At 32.9% G+C, this 26,215-nt stretch overlaps 2 protein-coding genes across 2 annotated transcripts in view; both read right to left on the reverse strand.

Moving 5' to 3' along the window:
- LOC134727777 (uncharacterized) overlaps positions 1-26,215 on the reverse strand; it is a 281,854-nt gene that overhangs the window by 106,990 nt on the left and 148,649 nt on the right. The gene's annotated exons all lie outside the window — the stretch shown is intronic.
- Positions 156-13,052, reverse strand: LOC134681988 (uncharacterized). The gene is made up of 5 exons (XM_063541605.1): positions 12,943-13,052; positions 5,185-5,311; positions 3,681-3,817; positions 2,305-2,482; positions 156-695 (listed from the first exon to the last, which is right to left on the reverse strand). The coding sequence occupies exons 2-5, from the start codon at positions 5,252-5,254 to the stop codon at positions 439-441; spliced, it is 642 nt and encodes a 213-aa protein (XP_063397675.1). The 5' UTR covers positions 5,255-5,311; positions 12,943-13,052; the 3' UTR covers positions 156-438.

The raw sequence follows: 26,215 nt of genomic DNA on the forward strand, positions 1-26,215 counted from the left end.
ATACTTGTTGTCAAACAAAGATACTTGTTGTCAAAAGAGATACTTGTTGTCAAAAAAGGATATTTGTTGTCAAAAAGAGATACTCGTTACTTCTTTGTTGTCAAGTCAAAAAAGATACTTGTTGTAAAAAAAAAAAGAAACTTGTTAAAAAAAGATACTTGTTGCCAAAAGAGATACTTGTCAAACAAAGATACTTGTTGTCAAAAGAGATACTTGTTGTCAAACAAAGATACTTGTTGTCAAAAACGATATTGTTGTCAAAAACAATATTGTTGTCAAAAACGATATTGTTGTCAAAAAAGATACACTGTTGGTATCTCATAGTAAATTAAACACATTTTGTAGAAACAGAAAATATACAGAATACACGCTTTAAAGTTCCCGTCATAGTTCAACACAGAAACTTAGAAAGGTTATAAATTTTGAACACATCCCAGCTTACTTCATACCAAAAAAGGTATTACTAAAGGCATAGTCAAATAAGTTGAAAAGGAAGTCTTTCCCAACTGACACTTCATTGGAATCAGGAATTGTTAAGTTCATTTTATTAATGCAGGTATTTGCAGTCGGCATGAAAGATGTTCCTTCAACAAATTGAATCGACGGGTCAATACTGTAACCTAGTGCTGGTTCTTCTTCCGTTCCAGTTGCAAACCTCAAAATACATCGCAGATCTACCATTCCCCTTCGTCCACCTATTGAAATAAAAAAAAAACTTTACAATTTCTCGAATAATAAACTATGTTTAGATAATTCACAACATCTTACATACCTAACGATATCACAGACAGAGGACTGAAGGAAAGCACAAATCCTAAAAAATATAACCCATCTGGAAAAGAATCATGTCCTCTAAAAGTGACATTTGCCTTTTTCCTATACACTACAGTTTTAAAACATCACCGCGATGTCTTTTAGTTTATTTTCAAATAACACATGCTCTAGTGTCTTTTTGTTGTTGGGATGTACAACTACCTAGACACGTCCACTAGTTTTGTTGTCCATCTAATGAGTTAAACTTTTTTCAACTGATTTTCATAGTTTTTTTCTTATGTTGAACTGATATACCACTATCCCAGGTTATGGAAGGGTTTTGGTCCAGTTAGTATGTTAAACCTAGCCACACTCTGTATGTATGTGCCTGCCCCAAGCTAGGAGCCTGTTGGTTTTCATTTGAATTGTTTTAAATTGTTATTTCGGGCCCTTTATATGCGGTATGGGGTTTGCTCATTGTTGAAGGCCGTACGGTGCACTACAGTTGTTTATTTCTGTATCATTTGTGTCTCTTGTGTTTCCTTTTCTTATATTGATGTTATATATTTCATTCTAACTGTACAAATTGATCAGATCGTGTACTACCGAAACTGAAAAAACAGTTTCAATTTCTAATTTGAAGTAAAACTGTGTAAATTGATTAAATAGACAATAGTTGAAAGAATGACAGAAATGAGAATGTTTGATGCAAAGTAAAAGCAAAAGCTGATAGAAAGTATAAATAAACAGCTGTGCCATGAGCGCATGATACGCCCGACGTCTTGGGTGGAAGTGTTATGCAATAATCATAAATAGTTTCTGAGAAAGTTTTAAGCAATATCACTAAAATAAAATTTTAAATCAAAACCAAAAAGTATACAGATCTTAAGATTAATGTAACAAAGAAGTGTGTAAAGTTTTAAGCAATAATCATAAATTATTTTTGAGATACGGTGCGACATGTAAAAAACAAACCTTCCCTGTTTAACAAAATACTTAACTCAAAAATAAATGTGGATCATCACCAAAAAGTATACAGATCTTAAGATTCATATAACAAAGACATGTGTACAGTTTTAAGCAACAATCATAAATCGTTTTTGAGATATGGTGCGACATGTAAAAAAAAACTCCCCCTTTTTTACAAAACACTCAATAACTCAAATATGAAATTTTGAATCATCACCAAAAAGTATGCAGATATTAAGATTAATATAACTAAGAAGTGTTAAGGTTTTAAGCCATAATCAAGATTTGTTTTTGAGATACGGAGCGACATGTGAAAAAAACACATTCCTGTTTAAGTTGCAATGTGCTGTAGCTCAAAAAGTTTTAATCTTATTTTCACCAAAAAGTATACAGATCATTTGACCATCATAAGAAACAACTATATTAAGTTTCATGAAATTTGGATAAGTCGTTCTCAAGTTACGATGCGACATGTTTATGCCGGACAGACAGACGGACAGACAGACGGATGGAAGGACACCGGACATTTGTATACCATATTATGTCCCGTCAAAATTTGACGGCCGTATAAAAAGTACTCACTTGCCGCTTCTCTTATGTATTTCACAAAGAGAGAATATATTGCAGATTCTCTCTTTCTTCTATTGGAACCTTCTGGGCTGAACTGAGGTGTCAGAATTGAAGTAAGTTGCCTGAATTTCATATGCTGTTGAGGTCCAGGAGTGAACAAATGGACCACCATAGGCAGTGTAATTGATAGCTGAAATTTCAAGGAATTAAACTTATTGTCTGATGTCAAAACTTTTGGTAAGTAATCTAAATTTTAAACTGGAATATATATATACAAAACATTAGTTCTGGTTTACTTTTTAACAGATATTCACCAACTTCCCAGTTTAGGCGCCTTATTTGATATAACTTAATAGGAAATCCTATTTGAATTTTCTATAGACTCGAGCTCGCTCTATTAATCACAGAGAAGAACCGGAATTATGAGGCTCTCAGATGTAGAGTTTGTAATCTCCAAGTGTTGAACATCTGCTCTTCTTCTTATATAATATGAATACGTTTGCTGCTTTGGCAAACAATACACATAAAATGTAACGGCAATATTCATGATACCGCGGACACCAGAGGTGGATTTAGGGGGGGGGGGGGCTTTTTGGCACAAACATTTGGTTGCTTATATAGGGAATCACTGAAGCGTGACTGGAGCGGCCCCCCTCTTAGGCAGTCAGTGGGCCCCAACTTACGAAAATTCCTGGATTCGCCACTGAACACTTAACAACATTAATTACTGTAAGATGAGATTTTGTGAGTGCGAGATTTGCAACATTGGATTTGGATATAAACACAAAGGGTGTCGTATACTGTGGAGGACATGCGTACGCTTCCGGGGCAACTGATTATCCTCCCAGTATTAATAGAGTTCGTGTTGTTAAATGCTCATTTTACTGTTATTGTATAAGTCTTTGTTTTTTCCTTGGTTTGACGGTTATTGTATTGGAATAACTTAAATTTATTTTCTACAAGATATTTCTATGATACTTCAGCATCAATTGAATGTACAGGAAAATCATATAAAAAATGATAGATGATAATTGTAATAGAGAATGTAGCTAAATGGGTAAGTGGCTGAGAGACACAGACACACTGATTAGATTAGAAATTGACTACGACTAAGACTGGGACCGACTAAGACTGGGACCGGTACTGGGACAGGACTGGGACTGAACTTATTGATTGATTGATCACTTCATATAGTTTTTGGATAGAGGTACAATATTAATATTCTAAATTGATATTTTTTTTCAGATGATTGATTGGTTGATTGACTGACTGATTGATTGATTGATCACTTCACTTTTCTTGCTAAAAGAGGGGGAAATGGATATTTGATATAAAATATGTGAATTCAGTTTTTCTCTTTTATCGATATAACTGATATTGCCCTTTACCTGGTAAATACCCAACGAATCCAGTCCTTTGCGGAGGTCTTTTACACAAGGCCTCATGCTGTCGCTTTTGAAAACCTCTTCGACCAGATCAGCAGAAAGTACTTTGGGAAGTTTTCCATTTTGCAGCAAACTCAGAGCTAGAAAGAAATTGGTTTTTATTTTAATTTACTTCATCCAGACTAAGTTAACACATTCAATACTTGTTTAGATCCCAAAGTCTACAAGAAAATTCATTTTTCATTTTGATCGATGGACCAAATAGATTAAATAATGGACACAAAGACAACCCAGATAGCAAACATGTGTTGGGCCCACGTTGGCATTCTGTTGGCAACCGGCATTGTTGGGCCAACGTTGGAAAACTATGTTGGGCCAACGTCATTTTGCTCATCGGCCCTCCGTTGGCCCAACATGTTGGGTCTTTATTGGGCCAACATAGTTTTAAAACTATTTGCCAACAATGATAACTGTTTGCCAACAGTCTACCAAATTATGTTGGGCCATTGTTGGTCGTACAACAGTTTCCCAACTTCCAATAACAATGTTTTATTATTCTTTACATTTTATTTTAAATTAGTAATCAGTATAATTATCCTGGTCTACACTGTAATGTATACAGACAATATACAATCAACTATCAATTGGAGAGTGGTCCGCTCGTGTCAATTGATGAGAAGTAAATAATGATTAGTTTACAAATGAAACTATACTCAAATTTTATTTATTTTTTTGGGCTGGTTTTAAATATTTTTTGTTTGCGCAAAAAAATATTCAAGCATTAAGATAAATACATTTAGATGACTACACAGATTAAAAAAAATATAAGATAAAGAGAATGAAGAGCACATTTTGTTGGGCCAACGTTGGTCTCTTGTTGTCCTGCCAACGCCAACTGTTTACCAACTGTGCCAACTAATCACCAATGTTGGCCCATCAAAGTATTGTTATCTGGGAAATGCATACCTCTGTAATTCCAAGGATCAATAAACCGGTGATATACCATTGCTATTAATATTTGATATCAAAAGAAAAAGCACAAACAAAAATTATCAAGTCGTTCAGTAGAATAACAGAGCATTTTGATAGTATTATTCAAACTTTAATTTAAACTCTTTATAAGTAATACAAGATATATCTACGTATTTTTACCAAATGTCAGTGTACAAACATGTAGGCCACAGAGAGCTATAATGCATATTAAATCTTCTTTTTCTACTCAAGATATAAGCATACACTGGCCAAGTATAGTAGCTTAATGCTTGCACTAAACCAGTTCACTCCTTAACTCCCCCAAAATATCGCTCATAGTGTCATAATTAAGCTGAGCCCAGTTGTCCTTTCGAAGATATTTCCACTAGTTTAGTAATTTATAGACAGTTAACATGGTTAATATAATGCTACGAAAACTATATGCCGGACTTTGGGTGCAGATACATCGGAAAACTTAATGCCGTTGCCTAACGTCGGTGGCATACCAATATTATGAATAGTGTATTTTACAAACCCATTATTTTCCCCAAAACTACGTAATCGGGAGACCATTCTTTAATGTTGTCAAAATATTGCTCCTTCATTTCTCTAAGGACTATACCGAAAAACTCCTTCCGAGGTCCTCCAAAGTCAGCAGCAGTCTACAAAATACATAGAAAAAGCAAATATATATATTTTCAGGAAAGCAAAAATTATCATTTTTTTAAACATTCGTTTTAGCTCTATAAACGCCCCCATCTTCTGTCAAAACTGTATGAAAACTCCTTAAAAGGAGTAGGTCCAGTAAGACCCCTTTGGCCCAAAAATGAAGCAGTTTTACAAAATTGTTAAAATATACACTTTTGGCTATTGATTGGTAAGTAGAATACTTCTGGTACACAAATATAAGCTGTTTTACAATTCAATGCACATATACCGGGTACTAGCATCATTCAGTCATGCTAAAATACCGAAATCTGTACAATTTTAGCATTTGAGTTAAATTTTAGACGGTTTCCGTCTTAAATGGAAGTGGCCGTATCTGTGTTCATTCTTAATATAAAGATGGAAGTTGTATTTGATGATTATACACGATTCATATAGATTGGATGAACACGGATGCAGCCACTTTCAATTTTGACAAAAAACAAACTTATTGAATCGACTGAAGAAGACACTTATATGTTTGAAAAGTTTCCAAAACCTTTTATAAGATGAACCGGAAATTCGAAGCCAGAATCGGCACTTACCGGACCTCCTTTCACAAGTTGGACAACTCGAATGTTATGCATTAAAGTATGTTCAAGAATAAAATACTACTATAGCATTTCCTTTATGACACCAGACAAGTTTAAAATATATGGATAGAATAATAAGAATGTCATTCGCAAATTTATCAAAATGTGTTTATTTAATCTATTTGCTTTAATTTATCTTTCATATTTTTCCCAATGTACATTTGTTTTCCATTATTATAATTTTATCTTTTTTATAAATGCGATATTAATATATAAGCTCAGGGTTCGAATTTAAGCCTTTTTGTGTCCTGGCCAGCCGGACCAGTGAACTGAAAATCTACTGGTCCTGTAAAAATGACATGAATATGACAAACTCTAAATTATAAAAATGAGAGATGTTTACTTTTATTCTCATGCTTTATTTTACATATGTTAGACAGAAAGTGTTTTCCTCTTTTTTATTCCTGTATATTTTTTGGGCTGTTCTGATCGTTCATGAGCCAGAACAGAATATAACATAAAATGTGTCTGTCACTGCAAATTGTTCACATGCTATACCCCCCCTTCCAGTACCGTGTAATTGATTTCGCAGGTATTTTTTTTTGTAAACCAAACGAGATTGCGGTGCAAACAGTGATTTTTATCGCCAAATTTCTAGTACTGGTCTGCCGGACCACCAGCTGATTAAATCTACTGGTCCGACGCAAATTCTACTGCATGGTCTCGGACCACCGGATCAGCGCCAATTTCGACCCCCGTAAGCTTGTTCACTTATAGAAAATGTTGAACGAATAACGAATATCTGCCATAAAAATTATTGGAACTATTGGATTACAAACGGCGGGCTTTAACTTTTGGCAGACTATATATAAAAAAAACTACACGGAATTATCCCACTGACGTTGAGTTGCGCTCACCTCACCATAAAACTGCACTTCTAGACATAGACGAAGGTTGTCTATTTCGTCTATCTCTGTCATTGCAGACTTTAAAATGTCCTCTCTGTCTACCATTATGTAATTTGTTCCCCCTGACAGAACATCTGCATCATCAATTATATCCAGTGTTCTGCCTTGAACTATCTTGTTTTGGCATATTCGTAATATGTCTATAGGATCGTTAATGTTGTTTGATTTGCATGTTGTTACAATATCGTCTACCGTTTCCTGTATGGTACTTTCAGATTTATTGACTTCTTCATTTATTTCCTCGGCATTCTCGCCATCTTCTACATTTTCAAGCGTCTCATTTTCTTTTTCATCATCAAGTAATACAACATCATTCTCTTCATTATTGCAATCCTTTACATGTTCTCTTAACTCACTTAATATAAATTTATTGTGACAATTTTCACACTCTGCTTCTAATGATGTTGCTTCCGGCACGGAATGGGCAATAACTTTTAAATTTCTCTGAATCGGGCGTAAGTATATCTTTGCCTGACTGCCTATTATCTTGTGTAATGACTCAACGTCCCATTTGCAGTTTAGGCGTTGGAGTTCCCTGCAATTGCTGGTGCAATGAAGTAGTTCAAAACCACCGATGTTGTACAACTGAGGGAACCCTTTTTCTTCTGTGGACAAAATCTTAAAAACTTCTTCTTCGTTGTCGTCTACCCGGAACTGTATCTTTTTGTGACCTAATCCTGCAGATTGTAGTGAAATCTTTTCAGACGATGATGGTGTTCTTGTTGCGTTCACGTCTGAGAGGCAAACAAATTGACCTGTCCAGGTTCTCACCTGTTGTTTACTTCTGGTCCTTCCAGTGGTTCCGCTCCTCGCTGGCCGAAACAGTTGTGTTACTGTAAAAGTCGAAAACATAACTATGACCATCGTTGAATTTTTATTTGCAATAACTGTAACAATATGTAAGATCAATTGTCTGGTTACCTTGGACATTTCAACTAGACTATAATTCCCCCGCGGCATTGCGGGACCGTTACTTTGCTGAACATTATAGCTTTTTACAGTTTATCTCTTTCTATAATAATATTCAAGATAATAACCAAAAATTTCAAAACTTTCTTAAAATTTAATACCAATTCAGGGGCAGCAACACAACAACGGGTTGTCCAATTCATCTGAATGCATCTCATCTGTTTTTTTAGTTATAAGCCAAAAACTGCATTTTACCCCCTTTTGTTCTAAATTTAGTCATGACGGCCATCTTGGTTGTCACCGGACACATTTTTGAAACTAGATACCCAATGATGATTGTGGCCAAGTTTGGTAAAATTTGGCCCAGTTGTTTCAGAGGAGAAAAGTTAACGACGACGGACGCAAAGTGATGAGAAAAGCTAACTTGGACCTTCGGGTCAGGTAAGCTAAAAAAAATACTTTATCTTAAAATTTACTGATACTCACATGACATTCACGTGAAACTCAACGAAATATAAACTGATTTCTCGTGAGTTTCGCGTACATGCTCATTCCACGTAAAATTCACTTTCTAGATTTGATTCAGATAAAATTAATGGGAGTGAAATTTCCCTGTGTATTGGGTTTATGTGAAGAAATACAAGATAATCACCAAAAAAATCAACAAAATAGATCACTTTAACTTCCGTGTTACATAGTGTTACCAGTGGGAGTTAATTATTATACCTCGCGCAATTTTTTTCGTCGAATATATACTTTTGATTTGTCTGTCCATCTGTCTGCCGGTTAGTTTTGTTGTTGTCATCATAACGGCTCCGAAACCGCACAACAGAATTTCATGAAACATTATAGATTTATACTACCTAGATGTGCATATCGACAGGAAATAATGGTTGAAATTTTTTTCTCGGAAATATATTACTCTGAACTTATTGCCTAAAACCAGCTGCTACAGTTGGTCGTCACATCTTCTCTGAAACCATAAATCATTTACTGATTTTTTGTAGATACTAAGGACATAACATGTAGAATCTGATGTGCCCATTACAATAAAATTACTTAATATTTTATGATCTAATGACACGTATATTATTTTTTTTTTATCATTAATGATTATGTGATTAAATTGCTACACAAATGTGATTAAGTGATTACCCTGGAGAGTTACGGGTCTTTGTCAGAAAGTAGGTATCTGCTGATATTGTGTTAGCCTACAAAGTGGGGGAGTCGATTATGTGAGCGTGCTCCTAAAGGTTGTGTAATGAGGGGTTGGGTTGAGGATGCACTTCGAGTCAGTAAAGTGACAGTTTAACGTTAATACTTTATAATAGTATCACTTTCCGCAGAACATACTCTATATTTTTATGAGAACATGTATGACTTTTATTTTTGTTATGTTTATTCTAGTGACTGTGTTGAAGTGCCATTTTGGTTTGCTCTATGACGTATTTTAAGGATGTACCGTAATATATAGTTGCTTACATCAACGACATATCTTGGACGGATAGTTCTCTCATTGGAATTATACACCATCTTATTTTTATATATCATTTAATATTTATGAAATTCTCAGTATAAGTGAAATGCTCTGTTCATGTTGGTTTCATTTTATGTTTATCGTCGGTGTTTTGTTGCACAGTAACACAGTGTTGTCAATATAAGCTTAAGGTGGTATGGGAGTCTAAAATAAAAATGATAGAATTTGTTCATACTTCGCCAAAACGTAGTATCTATTGATATATGTTGAAAAATATAATAAAAATGATAGGTCAGCGCGCATTTTATCAAGCTACAGGACGTGACAAAATGACACATTTTGTATGGTTTATACAGGAAAAAACACCATTTTGGGAATAAGAACTAAAAAAAATGATAGAATTGTTAAATACTTAAGCAAAAGATAGCTTTCACACAATGCTTTGAGAATATCAAAAGAAAAGATAGGGTACCGTATGTTTTTTCCGGCTAAAATTCAAAATAGGAAAATTCCATGTAGAATCCTTCAGAAAATGCACTGTTTTAGAGTCACCTCCCCTTAAAATGCCAATTTTATTTTTTTATAAACAAAAAATAATAATCAATATTTGCAAAAGTATTAATATTTATAAGTTGTATTCTTATAAATTGGTTCGTTTCAATGAAAATCAACATTTGATATCTGCATTCCTGCATCAAATTTTGCTAACTTGATGGAAAATCTGGACATTTGTTTCCCGGTGTTTTACCATCCAAGATGGAGGAAGACACCCATCAACTGTTTATGTGTTTCCGCTAACGTTAACCCTACAAATGTACCCTAACTTTAGGCCATTTTTTAAATGATCACTCTCAAGTAAGACTAATTTTAACTAGCTGAAAACTTTACGGTTACTTTGAGGGAAAAGTTTGTGTTACTGGTCTAAGGGGACCAACCGTAATGCTAGTGTTATTTTGTTTTTCTTTCATTTCTTCGTATATAAAAGTAGGCCGTTAGTTATCTCGTTATGAATTGTTCAACATTTGTCGAGACCTTTTCTAGCTGACTATGCGGCTCATTGTTGAAGTTCGTACGCTGACATATAGCTGTTACTTTCTATGTCATTTGGGTCGTGTTGAAAATCGTAGCCGTTACGTAGCTGCTAGGCTATGTACAATGTAATTCAGGAGCCTGCAATTCAGTGGTTGTCGTTTGTTTATGTGTTACATATTTGTTTTTCGTTCATTTTTTTTTTACAGAAATAAGGCCGTTAACTAGTTTTCTTGTTTGAATTGTTTTACATGTCTTATCGGGACCTTTTATAGCTGGCTATGCGGTATGGGCTTTGCTCATTCTTGAAGGCCGGACGGTGACCGATAGTTGTTAATGTTTGTGTCATTGTGGTCCTTTGTGGATAGTCTCATTGGCAATCATACCACATCTTCTTTTTTATATGTACCAGGGTTAAGTTCAATATCGTAGCAGCTATGTAACAACTAGTCTGTAGCTAAACGTTCAATAGTCATAAATCTACGTAGCCCTATGTAGCCGCTACGATATTGAACGCAACCCTGGTCTCTTATTGATATGACATGTTTTTACCATTCGTTTGGTGGGTTTTATCCTGATGAGTTCAGAATTAAATAAGAGACCTTCCGTTTTGATTTTTCTTCAGGTGTAAACGCTTAGATAGATCGCGATCGTTTTTTTCCCAGATGAATGTCATATTTAGATATATAAATAATTCTGTGTATGTTAAGCGGGAAAACACACGTGACGTGTTTAAAAACAAGGACTGGAATGGAATAAGAAAAGTAAACATAATAGTTCTATCTTTGCTGCAAATCCTCATCTTCAAACGCATTTCACCAGTTTAAACCCGCCGCATTTTTTGTGTCTTATCTATGTCACTATGTCAGGAACCTTTAGCCTATGTTGCTCTTGTATCTGTTTTAATTTTGGCCCGTATTTATATTTAGCAGCATATAATGGCGTTTATATTCTTGATCTATCTAATATTGTGTTTCGGGGCCTGCTCAGGGCTCCCTCTAGGTGTGTTATTTTTCGCTCGGTTGTAGACCCAATGACCTTTATAATTTAGTTGAATTGTATATTTAGATTTGGTTGCGGTCTCTTTGACTCATTCCCCGTTTTTATTCTTTATTTTATAAATGTAGCTGTCAAAGACATTCGCTATTGTAAAAACTACATTTGCGCCATTTTACAGGTATTAAGATTTACTTGGAAAGTATTAAATGACCATTGCTACATCGTGATTTAATAAGTATTTTTTTTAAAGTATTGGGTAACTTAATAAACTGAGTCACTTAGGTTTAAACTTTAGTTATATAGTGTTCACATGTTTGATATTGTCAATTTTAAGTTATTTTTAACTTGAAAAAATAGCAAAACTCTATATGAATCGTTATTCTGCTGGAGCTATTAAAATAGACTCGACAAAACAGCGGCAAATGGAAAAGTTAATGTTTCTTTATTCAGGTTGAAGCAGTGAATAGTGAAGAAAAAAATGTCAGTGACGTTATAGCCTATATCTCGTATTTCTAAAATCGTCATTTTGATGTTATTAATATTCAAATTAACATCAGAAAAAAAACACTCTTTAATTGTTTATTTTTATTTATTTATAAATTTACTTTCGAATGATAAACTAGTGAGTTTTCCTAGCTATTTTTAACAGAAATTTCTTGGTTTATGGACAACCTATATAAATACCAAAACATACGTAAATAAATTTCAATCAAAATACTCTACATGTACGTTTTTTTAAATTTAATCCTCTGATTTTAAATATAACTGGTCGATCGTGCCACACTGGTCATAAGGGGTTACGGAGGACCTAAATGCCAAAATACGTGCGCGTGAAAAGTAAGAAATATTTAAGTAGCCAATTTTGAATAATGAAATGGATATTTTGAATAATCCCATTATGGAATTGACTGCTTTGACCCTTCAGCCCTTAATTACCGATATACCTTATATCTAACTCGAAAGCTTATTAAATGAGGAACAAAAGGTATATAGTCAATGTGTTCCGCAACGCATATTAGAGGAGTAACAAAGGAGCTAAATATCGAAATACGCGTTACGGCTTACTATAAGCATGTACATGCAAACAATAGTGAATAGTACAATGACCCGATTGGCGAACGTGGAGCAGAGCATACATGTATTACCCGTTCGTTCACACTCTCCGTACAGAAATAATCTTGAATTTTATTTAAAAAAAGAAGACACGTCCAAATAGTTGTGATGTCTTAAAAGGCCATTCATCTTTTTTCTATGAGACCCTAGGAATGCGTCACAGATTTTTTTCTAAAATAAAAATTGCCTTTCTCCATTAGTCCAAATATTGAAATAAATAACTAATAGAGTGGGGTGCTCATTTTCGCCGGGGACACAATTTCTACGTCTTGAAATACTATTATATATTTTCTGATTGGACACCTTGCAACGTCGATGAGTCAAAGCAAAAAATATAATTACCTTTCAATTATTTTTCGATTACTGTAAATGTGTTTATTAATGATGCATTGTCAAAAACAGAGACCACGTGGGTGTGGGGTTTAAAAAAGGGGGGGATTGGTCATCTACTCCTTTTCATTATTTCTGTGAAATATCGTCACGCGAACCTGACAGACAACATGAACCATGGGTTTCCATGGGTATAAGTAAATGAATATGTACAATCATTGTATTATTACCTCTATCACGAGTATTTGCTGATGAAAATGTCGTTGATTCTTTTCGGACGTTGCTTCTAAAAGTCGCCCTATCTCCAATCGTTTTGAGGCCGAGTGAATTTAACTCATTGTCTGTGAGGGAATCCAGCAATTCAACATTGTCTAATTTTTGATCTTCAAAATTTTGAGCTAAGGCTCCAAAACCCATATTTTGGAGGACACGTGTTACTCTGTTATTCGCCATAATATTTACGTTGCTATTATTTCTATGTCACGACAGCGTTTTTTTTAATCTGTGTCAAAAAGGCGTTTACCATAACGTAATAGGTGTTTGCACATAACGTTATAGGCGATCGTCATAAACGTAATAGTGTTTGCACATTACGTTATAGGCGATCGTCATTAACGTTATAGGTGTATGCACGTAACATAATAATAGTTTGCACATAACGTTACAGGAGTTTGCACATAACGTTGTAGTAGATTCAAGTGACATGTTGAAGGTTAACAGAAAGTATTAATTGTTTGGCAAAACGCCACAGGCAGGGGCGGATCCAACCATTTTCAAAAGGGGGGGGGCTACCAACCCAGGACAAAAAGAGGGGTGTTCCAACTAAATGTCCCCAATCAAATGCATTGATCGGCCAAAAAAAAAAAGGTCTAGTGGGACTGGGGCTTAAAACAAAACGTTTACGATTATCCGTAGCCGCTATGATGTTGAACGCAACAAAGCTAATAACCGCGTATTTTCAAATACATTTTTTGGTGAATTGAATGAAGTATGCATATTCATTTTTTTATCTATAAAAAAAGCAGGAATATTCATTATTTCTTCGGAATTTGAAAGTCGGTCATTGCAGCATTGTGGAGATTAATATAATAGTCATATATATATATATTTTTTTTTATTTTTTGATAGGGTTACAATATTTGCATACCCGTTTTGAAAGTTGCAATATTGTTTTTGTCCGTACTGCATTTCAACTTGAGACATGTTATATATTTGAAACATTTATTGTTTTATTGAATTAATCCAGTTTTTTTTTTTTTAACTTTTAAATTATCTGAAAAGAAGCATTTCAAACAATTTCTTTTAAAAATCATTGTCAAGGGAAGTAATATCCGTTCACATCTTTTTTCACTTGAAATTGATCTCAATTTTCAGTTACATAAAGTCATTTACCGTATTTACACGAATAAAATTGGTTATTATTTGACAGGGTTTACATTAATTTAATTTTGTTAAATGTAGAGTTTGCTAGTTGTTGGTTATCAAAACTGACAGTGTCAGTGACACTTTTAAAACGTTTGCAAAATCACATGTTCCTTCCGCTTTATTTCTAAAATATCATATATATACTTTATTGCAAAAAACATGAAACCCTGACGGGTTAAAATGCAAACAGAGTACAATGTATACACAAGTGACAAGAAACATAACTATACATGATAAATGTTTTTAAAAAGTGAAGTTGATATTAATAACATATATCTATATATAGATGTATATAATAATTGACCAATGTGGACCTTTTTTTCGCAATTCCATAGATTGCTTTATATAGTCTACAACACTAGACAAAATATCTTTATTGGGATCTAGAATAGTTTTAAGTTTAGAGTTTGAGTCAAGCTGGTTAAAATTAGGATAATGGGTTTTAATTGCATTTATAAGGGAATGTCTTACATTACTGTTAATTTGGCAATGAAGGAAAAAGTGTTCCTCATCATCTAAAATTTTACAAACTTTGCACAGTCTGTGTTCTCTTTGATTTTTTTTGTAACGTCCTAATTCAATTTCCAAATTATGATCACTTACACGTAATTTTGTTAAAAGCTGACGACTATTAAAATTGTTTAGATTGTGCAGGTAGTCCTCAAATTTAATTTCATTTTTAAGTTTACTATAAAGGTAAAGTTTTGAACTGTTATCAATATTTGAAAGTTTTTGAAGAGTGATGTTATTATACTTTTCCTTCACTATACATTTAAAAGTTTTTTTGAGTGAATTTTTTATAAGTTTAAAAGGTTTATCAGAATCAACATATTGTTCTTCATCAATATTAAATTCTTTAAAAATATGCTTGGCAAAAGTGTACCAAGTATATATTCCATCTTCAGACATACACTTATTTACTGCAAAAGCTTCTTTAACAAGAGGGTTTATTTCATGGCAGTTTATTCGACAAAAATATAATAAAACTTGAGTTTTAATAAAAGAGTCAAGTGGAAATCGTCCTAACTCAGACTTTGCAGCTATATTACATGAGGTTTTTTTAATTCCAAGAACAGTTTTACAAAACTTATGATGCACTTTCTCAAAGCTGAATCTATCTGTCAGTGATAAAATATCACAGTTAGTTCCATGCAAAGTGGCTCTATTTATGGCTCTATAAATTGAGTAATAATCTTCCATAAACCAGATCTCGCTATTATATAAAATTATGGGTTTAATAAGTGAATCAAATAATTTACATGATAAATCAACAGGGACATGATGAAAATTAGACATATATTTTTTTAGTGAAAATAACGCTTTAAGCGCTTTTTTGGATAGTTCATGTGTAGATCTCTTAAATTTTCCTTTATTATCAATAATGTTCCCAAGAAAATTATACTCTTTAACTTCAGTTAACTGATTTTGTTTATAAAAAAATTTTGACTCAAAAGAATTTCTAGAATGAAAAATCATAACTTTTGTTTTATTTGTATTTACAGTATCATAAAGTCTATTGATTTGAAAGAGATTTTTTCTCCAGCATTTGAGTATTGTAACTCAATAAAGAACCCATAAGTTTAAATGAAATACTCATGCTGATTCGGAAATGAAATTTTGATCCGGTCCTTGGCTTACATATTGTCGAATTATCCGCAAAACAAGGATTTTTTGGAAAAGAATTATTGAATTTTTAACATGAGGGGGCGCGAGTTCCACGAATATATTCAAAACAGTAAATGGCTTGCTTCCAACAAACAGCACATTGAAATATCTTCGTGGTACAGAGTCCGCTCAAAGTGAAACATTGCCCAAACTGATGCAAACACTTCTGACCTTCATCTAAATCTATGTTTTTTTAAGAGAAAGAGAGAGGTATTTAATAATGTTCACACACTGACAAAGAAAGGTTGATTTTTTTTTTGTTAGATGAGACACTATATTTTTATTCTTTCTAATTTCATCGAAAATAGGGGCCAGTTGCAATAACTTATCGTACCTACATATATAATCCTTGTTAGTATTTGAAAAGTTTGTGATAAAAGGGGCGGGCCAACAGACCACCTCTTTGAGGACACCCATCCGTCTCAACACGTCTTGTGTAAGTTTTACAAGGTTATTCGGAATAACATACACGACTTATTGGAAATTAACAAAATTGCTAAATTGCTACAAAAATCGTGGGAGACGTCATTGTACTGGAAGCATTAATTTGGTTTCTCGCTATAATAGCCTGTTGGGAGGGTAATAGCAAATTATCCTGACACCCGTTCTTCTTTTTTATATTGTATTGCTCCTTTTAGTTGCATTTCTTCGAAACTAGAGTCGTGTCTGTATATTTATAAAACCTAAATATTTATATTGCATTTTTTGTCATTATTCAATATCTGAATAATAGAATACGGCATTTTCAATACTAAATCAACAACCCGATGCAAAAATATTTACAGCGAGGCAGTCCGCAGCTTTTTAGAAAGCTCAAACTTTCAAAACGAATATCATTGATGCGTTTTGTTCTAGTCTGTGTCAAATAAGCGTTTACCAGAACGTAATAGGTGTTTTCACATAACGTAAAAGGTGTTTGCAAATAACGTAAAAGATGTTCGGACATAATGTAATAGGCATTTGCACATAACGTAATAGGTGTTTGAAAATAATGTAATAGGTATTTGCACATAACGTAATAGGTGCTTGCACATAATGAAATAGGTGTTATACATAACGTAACATGTGTTTGCACATAACGTTATAGGCGTTTGCACAAAATGTTTTAGGTTTTGCACATGACGTAATAGGTGTTTGCACATAACATAAACGATGTTTTGACATAACGTATTAGGTTTTTGGACATAATGTAAAATGCATGTGCACATGACGTAATTAATGCTAACAGAGAGTATTCGTTGTTTGGCAATACGTTTATGAACTATATCATGATGTATTATGTTTTTCACTGAAGATAAATACGTATAAACATAACATAAAGCCATAAGACTATGACATCATTAGGTTTTCATAGAACAAAGATGTATAAAAACATATCGTTTTAAATACTCAGCATAACAATCACATTTGAGACAGAAAGCAAATATCAAATGACTTACTTAACGCAAGAATAGACACAACATAGAGAAAATATGAAAGCATGTATAGATGGTGGGTCCTAAAGTTTTGAGGTATTCACAGAGTATATAATAGTTATAGCATAATGAAATGCCTATTGCACAAAACAAAGTTTAGCAATGACATATCATACAATTGTTTGACCAAACAAATTACTAATTTGACATTACACAGAGATGCCGTGTCAGGATATAAAGGCATATGCACATAACATAAAGAAGAAATGACAGGACGTAAAGGCAAAGCGACAAAACACATGAAATATTTACACTATAAGACAGTTCCGGCGTTCCATAAATCCACCTTTAACAGCTCTGTGCAAGGGAGTATAACCATCCTGAAATGAAAAGTTTGTAATGCTCGTATTATTATACATAAGTTTAAAATCACTTTTTCATACGCATGATTATAGTCAAATACAAAATAACACTGGCCACAAATTCGAAATTAAAGAATTGGAAACTGATGTTTATCCATCGCATTTTTTATGGAATTGTACTTAAATTTAAATGTATAACGTGTGTAAAAAAACAAATTCCTTTTAAATTCACAAAGATTGCAAGTTTTTAAAAAAAAGTCGATTGTTCCGTCTGTTTACTCTAGCTTCCACCACCAACAAAACTAGTCGCCATGGAATAACCATTATTATTGAAAGAAGCTGCATAGTGCAACAAACAAATACACGAACAATATCATGGTAAGTTGTATCACACTCCTATTATAACAGTTGGTATAATTAAGGTCAGATTTCTACAAATAGGTCTCCGTCAAGGCAATCTAGATATGATCATATATCATCAGCTGTCCACACAATACCATAAAAACAAACAATCTGCTAACATGTACGACATTTGTAACGTTGTAGAATGTTGTCGAAAATTGTCTCAGTGGCAATCATATCACATCTTATATATATAAAGGATGTGTTTACATAACCTAATTTTTCTTTTTAACTTTCCTACAAACCTTTAGAACAGTAAGAAGAAGGGAAACTGACACTTTCAAAAGTTTCATGCGTCTCAAGCACATTTCTTGATTTTCTTTCATCAAGAACGCTCCAAAAAGCATATATAAAAGCTGATCATGATACTTGTGTATCCTTGAAACGATTGGACTATTATCAGTTTTCTTTTTATATTTTCAACAACTATTGTCATGTGTAACACACGGTTGCAGTTATAAAATGACTAGAAATGATAACATGTTGAAAGCTTATACAGAACATACGTTACAATATACGACCCTGATAGATAGACTGTAGTCGTTGATTTTTACATAAAATATAAAAGATTAATTAAATACTCCTTCAACAACTCAAATATAAAGGTAAAAAGTAAAATCACAAAAATACTTAACTCAGAGGAAAATCAATTAGGAAAGTCCATAATCACATGGCAAAATAAAATAACAAAACGCATCAAAAACGAATGGACAAGAACTGTCATATTCCTGACTTGGTACATGCATTTTCAAATGTAGAAAATGGTGGATTAAACCTGGTTCTATAGCGGTAACCCTTGCTTTATTTGTTTTAACGAGTCCGGAAACCATACGTGTCTGCTTTAGAAAAGATATGGATTAAACCAATTACGTAAGAATAGGAAACAATATCCACCAACCTATACCCTTACCAGACATAACAAACGAATATAGACATAATTCTGAATGAATTGTTTCACGGAGTACTGTTAATAGAAACAATATATCTACTAGTCTATACCATTACCAGACATAACAAACGAATATAGACCTAATTCTGAATGAATTGTTTCACGGTGTACTGTTAATAGAAACAATATATCTACTAGCCTATACCATTACCAGACATAACAAACAAATACAGACATATGTCTGAATGAATTGTTCCACGAACATTGTAAACAAGCACCATATATCCACCAACCTATACCATAACTAGACATAACAAACAAATACAAACCTATGTCTGAAAGAATTGTTCCATGGAGCATTGTTAAATAGAAACAATGTATCTACTAGCCTATTTCATTACCAGACATAACAACCAAAGACAAACCTATGTCTGAATGAACTGTTACATGGAGGATTGTTAAGAGGAACAATATATATACTAGCCTATACCATTACCAGACATAACAAACAATTACGGACCGATGTCTCAATGAACTCTTCCATTGAGAATTGTTAATAGAAACAATATATCCACCAACCTTTACCATTTCCAGTCATAGCAAACAAATACCGACCTATGTCTGATTTAATTGTTTCATTTATGTATTGTCCACTCTTAATTTAGAAACTTTCATTTGTTTTTTATCAAATCTAACATTGGATTTTACATATAACACACTTTTCAAAGGAGTAACAAATAATGACTAATTTGTTATGACGCCATTTCCAAAATGTGTAGTGGCCATCTTGAAAAAATGATTTTTTTTGTGGCCAGCAGCGGATTTTTTATAAGTTTCATTTTTTTAACCTTTATACCAAATTTCATGCTTGTATCACGATTTGCACAGGTATGTCCATAATATCTCCCGCTATAACAGGAGAAACAGTGTTCGGAAAAATAACTCTGCCAAAAAAAAAAGTGATCGGTCATACAGGATGAAAAAAAAAGCACAATAGTTGTTCGATATCATATGTAAAATATCTAAACGACATGTTGTTATACAAAAAAAAATGTGCAGGAAACAAATATGGCGGAAGAATACAGGATACAGACAAACTGGAAATGCAAAACAATTGCAAAGTTGATTCCCAGACCTCAATCCGATCGAACATGTATTGGCTTTGCTGAACCGACGCATCCGTAAAAATCCAGGACTGTAAATACACTACGAATACTCTTAACTATGAATTTATGCTGAGGCATCATTTCCCAAAATTTCAAAACAAATTGAAAATGCACTAATTAGGCAATGAAATAAAATTCCAAAACGGCAAATTCAAAAGATACTAAAGTGAATGCTAATCGCTGCCAATCTGTCATCTATGCACGTGGAGCATGTTCGATACATTGATTTTGCATAACAGATCCCGTCATTATGATATTGTTCTATTTTGTGTTATTATGATATATTTCTATTATGAATTACAAAATACGTTGAACCACAAACGTCAAAATCATTCAATCGCGTACTGGAATTAAACATTTGTGGATTATTATAAATTCTATATATTACTCTTGGACTATTTCAAATCTCGGTCTATTTCTGAAATTTATTCTTACATACTTTTGATTTTTTTACCCTGTATACTAACATTGACTATGTAAATTTTAAAATTATTTGTATCTACATTGAACGACAGATCTATGTGACGTATAAAATGTTCTGACGTCAGACACACAAATCAATGAATGTGCTTGTAGATAGATGTTTTTTGTGTTCTGTTGAATTGTTCCTTTTAAAATTGTTATACGATGATGACTGATGTACCAATATTTTGACTATTTATTGTGTCTGTTTAGTTAACGCATCAATGTACATATAACGGAATTTGATAAGACTGTCATCAAAGTGAGGGGGTTAGCGCTATAAAACCAGGTTTAAGCCACCATTTTCGACATTTCAAAATGCTTGTACCAAGTCAGGAATATGACAGTTCTTGTCCATTCGTTTTTGTTGCGTTTTGTTATTTGAGTTTGCCATGCGATTATGGACTTTTGGAATTGATTTTCCTAAGTTCAGTATTTTTGTGATTTTACTCTATACCAATTTAGACACTTGGCCCCTACTGCACTCCATATAAAAAAAATATCTATTGAATGTGAGTGATAAACATTCGTTTTGCTTCTGACTATTCATAGTTCCGTTTTGTTATTAAAATCATGTTTTTGTAATAAAATATTATTTTATTTTTTTTTTGGCTCAGTATATATCACATAATCTAATCTAATCGGGTTTGAAGCATTTGACCATTCTTCGCATAAATGTATTTTAATCTTTTTTAAAAATGATTAATGTAAAATTGATTTTTAGAAAAAAAACCTTCCTTCTAAGACTTAGATTGGTGATATTAATTAGCAGTATTCAACACATGAATTGAGGACAACTACAAATGTATGTAGTATTTACGACATTTTCAAGATGTAAATCAATAAAAAAAAAAAATATCATATGGAATTTAGCAAACTGTTTAAATGTTTAGCTATATATAGCTGTGACATCAGATTTGGACGTCGATTTGAGGAACGGACGTCGATTAGAAACTGGACGCCGATCTGAGTATAACATATATTCGTGATGAAATTATCGTAGATAATTCGGATTGAGACATCCATACATATAGTGTGCTAATCTATGATAATTATTTATGAGATTGTATTCAAATTTTATTGTCTATTTGAATAGAAATGGAGCGGGTTAAGTGTGTGTGGGGTTTTTTTTAGTATTTCATTCAAGAATTTTTATGTGTTCGTGTGGGGATTTGGTAGGCGGAAAGGTCTCCTTCAGTAGAATATGTTTTATCACATAGCATTTTTCTGATTCCTCACTGCTGTCTAGAAGGTTTCTTACTACTAATTAAAAAAATCCTGGGTTCACCAAACAACTATTGTTAACAGTAAAAGCAAAAGTAGCATGAATTGAAGTTGAAAAGATTATGAGTTTCCTGCACTATGTTCTAAAGACCGTTTTATAAAGGATTAAATACAATTTATTTTAACAATGCAGAGTAGATGTACGTTTTCCGAACAGAACTTTTGCATTAAATTGAAGAAAAAAAAGTTATTTTGATCTACGAAGTATTACACCCCAGTTCTATCTTTATATTTCATAGTTTCTATTTCTGAAACAAGACTAACAATGGATTTTGACCACAAGGTCTTGAAACCCCTGCTTCGACATAAAAATAGAAATTTGTGTTTAACATGAAAAAATAGAAATTTGTGTTTAACATGAAAAATAGAAATTTGTGTTTAACATGAATTTAATAGTTAACGCATAATATTCACTACAAACTGTTTCATAAAATACTAAAAAACACTATTTCAGGCAATTCCTATTAGCAAAAAAAAATATTCAAATACTACTTTGCTTGAAGCTTTAATTCTAATTCAATATTGCAATGTTTTAAAGAACATACAAGTAGAAAACTTTTATCTAAATTATACATTCAAATCATTTAGATTTTATTCGGACTAAGTCTTAATGATAAAATAAATATAAAGTTTAGTTCGTTGAAGACTAATGAGGGCACCACGTAGCGGATCCAGTCAGTCTAAAAAGGGGTAACAAACCCTAGATAAAAAGGGGGTTCCAGTCATATGTTCCAATTGAAAATTATAAATCGTTAAAAAGGAGCTCTAGGACCCCATCCCCTTGGATTGCACAACAAAGGTGGATTCCTACATATGCAACGTATAGTGTTGTATGCTAAGCGTGTCCGGTCGTCGTATTTTTAATCCAAAGTCATATATGCCTCAGTATGTGCGACTATGAATGTTTGTTAACTGTTGAGAAGAAATTGGGAGGATTTTTTAAGCCGTTACATGTAAAATACATGTATGATTACCTTAATTAAACTGATACATGTAAGTACCTTGGATAATAAGTATTGCAGTATCGTCATATCTTTCGGTCAAATCCAACGAATGAATCAAAATGTCGTCCATCTTATACCTGTCGATATTGACAACTGCAAACCATGAACATGATGTATTGTTATGTAATAAGAATGCACGATACAGCCAACCTTGACCTGCTGCTCCATATTTGCACATGGATTAAACGGGAATATGCAAAATGTCAACTTTGACCCTTGTAACATCGACTCAATTGTCAAAGTTTGTATGAAGATGTCATAGTAAGGTAAATAGAAGGGTTCCATTTAAAAACAATACAAGTTATTATTGATCAGGATCTGGTACTGTTAATAAAAATGCTATCCATTCTTTCTCATTTAATATTTAAAATAAACAAAAAAAAGAGGGTTTAACAACAGGTGTTAGACAGTTATGCACTTTGGGGATACGTCCGTTAGCTTTACTTAACCAGACACACCTATCCCTTAGTGTGTAACTATATAATATGTTTTAATGATTTATTGTGAATATATGCCATAATGTTTTACTTAAGGACAGTAATATACTAGAAAGAGTCTAGAATGCCTTTTTTTCTTATTCAAATTTTTATTAAAATACCAGAACCCTCTGTTTGAAAACCCGTTGCTCTCGAAAAAAAAAACCGGACAATATAAAACTGCGCTCATAGCATCGTATGAAAGTTAACAAAAACAGTTCATACAAATGGTAAGAGTAAAAATTCAATTCATTTGCAAACATTTCGAGACGGCAATGAATCTCATAATTTTCCGTAATTTCGTCGAAACTTTAAAAGTGGTTTAAGTTAATTACTTGTGTACCTAATATTGTGCATGGTGATGTGTATTCAAATCTTATTTACATGACACACTCTGCATATTTTATAGAAGAGCAATTGTCCTTTGTGTTTATTTTCTAATCTTCCACCAATAATAATATGGTCCCCTGTGTATGGCCATTACTGTACGTGGCGTCAAACTCAACAAACAAATACACAACACTATTATGGTAATTCGTACTCACAGCATATATAAAAGAAACAGAAAAAGCTGCTTATATCTACGTCATTTGTAACGTAGTTGAAAGTTTTTTCATGTGCAATAATATCGATCACATTTACTTTTTTTTCAATATGTATCAGGATATGTGTAATTTAAATATAATTTTTCTTTCCTTTTATTTGATGTCTCAAACGATTTAGCAATTGCACTACTCGATCAATATATACATGCCGTATTATTTTGTTGGGATCTGTATATTTTATTTGACAAAGTTTGACAATCCTGTAAAGAGCGTGATCTCGTACCTTGTCAGTTTTATTTGGATCTATATCTGCTCTTTCTAATAACAATTTAACTATGTTGATGAATCCACCTTTGACAGCTCTGTGCAAGGGAGTATAACCATTCTGAAATGAAAAGTTTGTAATGCTCGTATTATTATACATAAGTTTAAAAACACTTTGTCATACGCATGATTATAGTCAAAAACAAAATAACACTGGCCACAAATTCGAAATTAAAGAATTGCAAACTGATGTTTATCCATCGCATTTTTTATGGAATTGTACTTATGGATTAAATGTATAACGTGTGTAAAAAAAAAAAATTCCTTTTAAATTCACAAAGATTGCAAGTTATAAAAAAAAGTCGATTGTTCCGTCTGTTTACTCTAGCTTCCACCACCAACAAAACTAGTCGCCATGGAATAACCATTATTATTGAAAGAAGCTGCATAGTGCAACAAATACACGAACAATATCATGGTAAGTTGTATCACACTCCTATTATAACAGTTGGTATAATTAAGGTCAGATTTCTACAAATAGGTCTCCGTCAAGGCAATCTAGATATGATCATATATCATCAGCTGTCCACACAATACCATAAAAACAAACAATCTGCTAACATGTACGACATTTGTAACGTTGTAGAATGTTGTCGAAAATTGTCTCAGTGGCAATCATATCACATCTTATATATATAAAGGATGTGTTTACATAACCTAATTTTTCTTTTTAACTTTCCTACAAACCTTTAGAACAGTAAGAAGAAGGGAAACTGACACTTTCAAAAGTTTCATGCGTCTCAAGCACATTTCTTGATTTTCTTTCATCAAGAACGCTCCAAAAAGCATATATGAAAGCTGATCATGATACTTGTGTATCCTTGAAACGATTGGACTATTATCAGTTTTCTTTTTATATTTTCAACAACTATTGTCATGTGTAACACACGGTTGCAGTTATAAAATGACTAGAAATGATAACATGTTGAAAGCTTATACAGAACATACGTTATAATATACGACCCTGATAGATAGACTGTAGTCGTTGATTTTTACATAAAATATAAAAGATTAATTAAATACTCCTTCAACAACTCAAATATAAAGGTAAAAAGTAAAATCACAAAAATACTTAACTCAGAGGAAAATCAATTAGGAAAGTCCATAATCACATGGCAAATTAAAATAACAAAACGCATCAAAAACGAATGGACAAGAACTGTCATATTCCTGACTTGGTAAATGCATTTTCAAATGTAGAAAATGGTGGATTAAACCTGGTTCTATAGCGGTAACCCTTGCTTTATTTGTTTTAACGAGTCCGGAAACCATACGTGTCTGCTTTAGAAAAGATATGGATTAAACCAATTACGTAAGAATAGGAAACAATATCCACCAACCTATACCCTTACCAGACATAACAAACGAATATAGACATAATTCTGAATGAATTGTTTCACGGAGTACTGTTAATAGAAACAATATATCTACTAGCCTATACCATTACCAGACATAACAAACGAATATAGACCTAATTCTGAATGAATTGTTTCACGGCGTACTGTTAATAGAAACAATATATCTACTAGCCTATACCATTACCAGACATAACAAACAAATACAGACATATGTCTGAATGAATTGTTCCACGAACATTGTAAACAAGCACCATATATCCACCAACCTATACCATAACTAGACATAACAAACAAATACAAACCTATGTCTGAAAGAATTGTTCCATGGAGCATTGTTAAATAGAAACAATGTATCTACTAGCCTATTTCATTACCAGACATAACAACCACAGACAAACCTATGTCTGAATGAACTGTTACATGGAGGATTGTTAAGAGGAACAATATATATACTAGCCTATACCATTACCAGACATAACAAACAATTACAGACCGATGTCTCAATGAACTCTTCCATTGAGAATTGTTAATAGAAACAATATATCCACCAACCTTTACCATTTCCAGTCATAGCAAACAAATACCGACCTATGTCTGATTTAATTGTTTCATTTATGTATTGTCCACTCTTAATTTAGAAACTTTCATTTGTTTTTTTATCAAATCTAACATTGGATTTTACATATAACACACTTTTCAAAGGAGTAACAAATAATGACTAATTTG

Source organism: Mytilus trossulus, chromosome 8 (assembly GCF_036588685.1).
Source record: "Mytilus trossulus isolate FHL-02 chromosome 8, PNRI_Mtr1.1.1.hap1, whole genome shotgun sequence".
Taxonomy (NCBI): Eukaryota; Metazoa; Mollusca; class Bivalvia; order Mytilida; family Mytilidae; genus Mytilus; species Mytilus trossulus.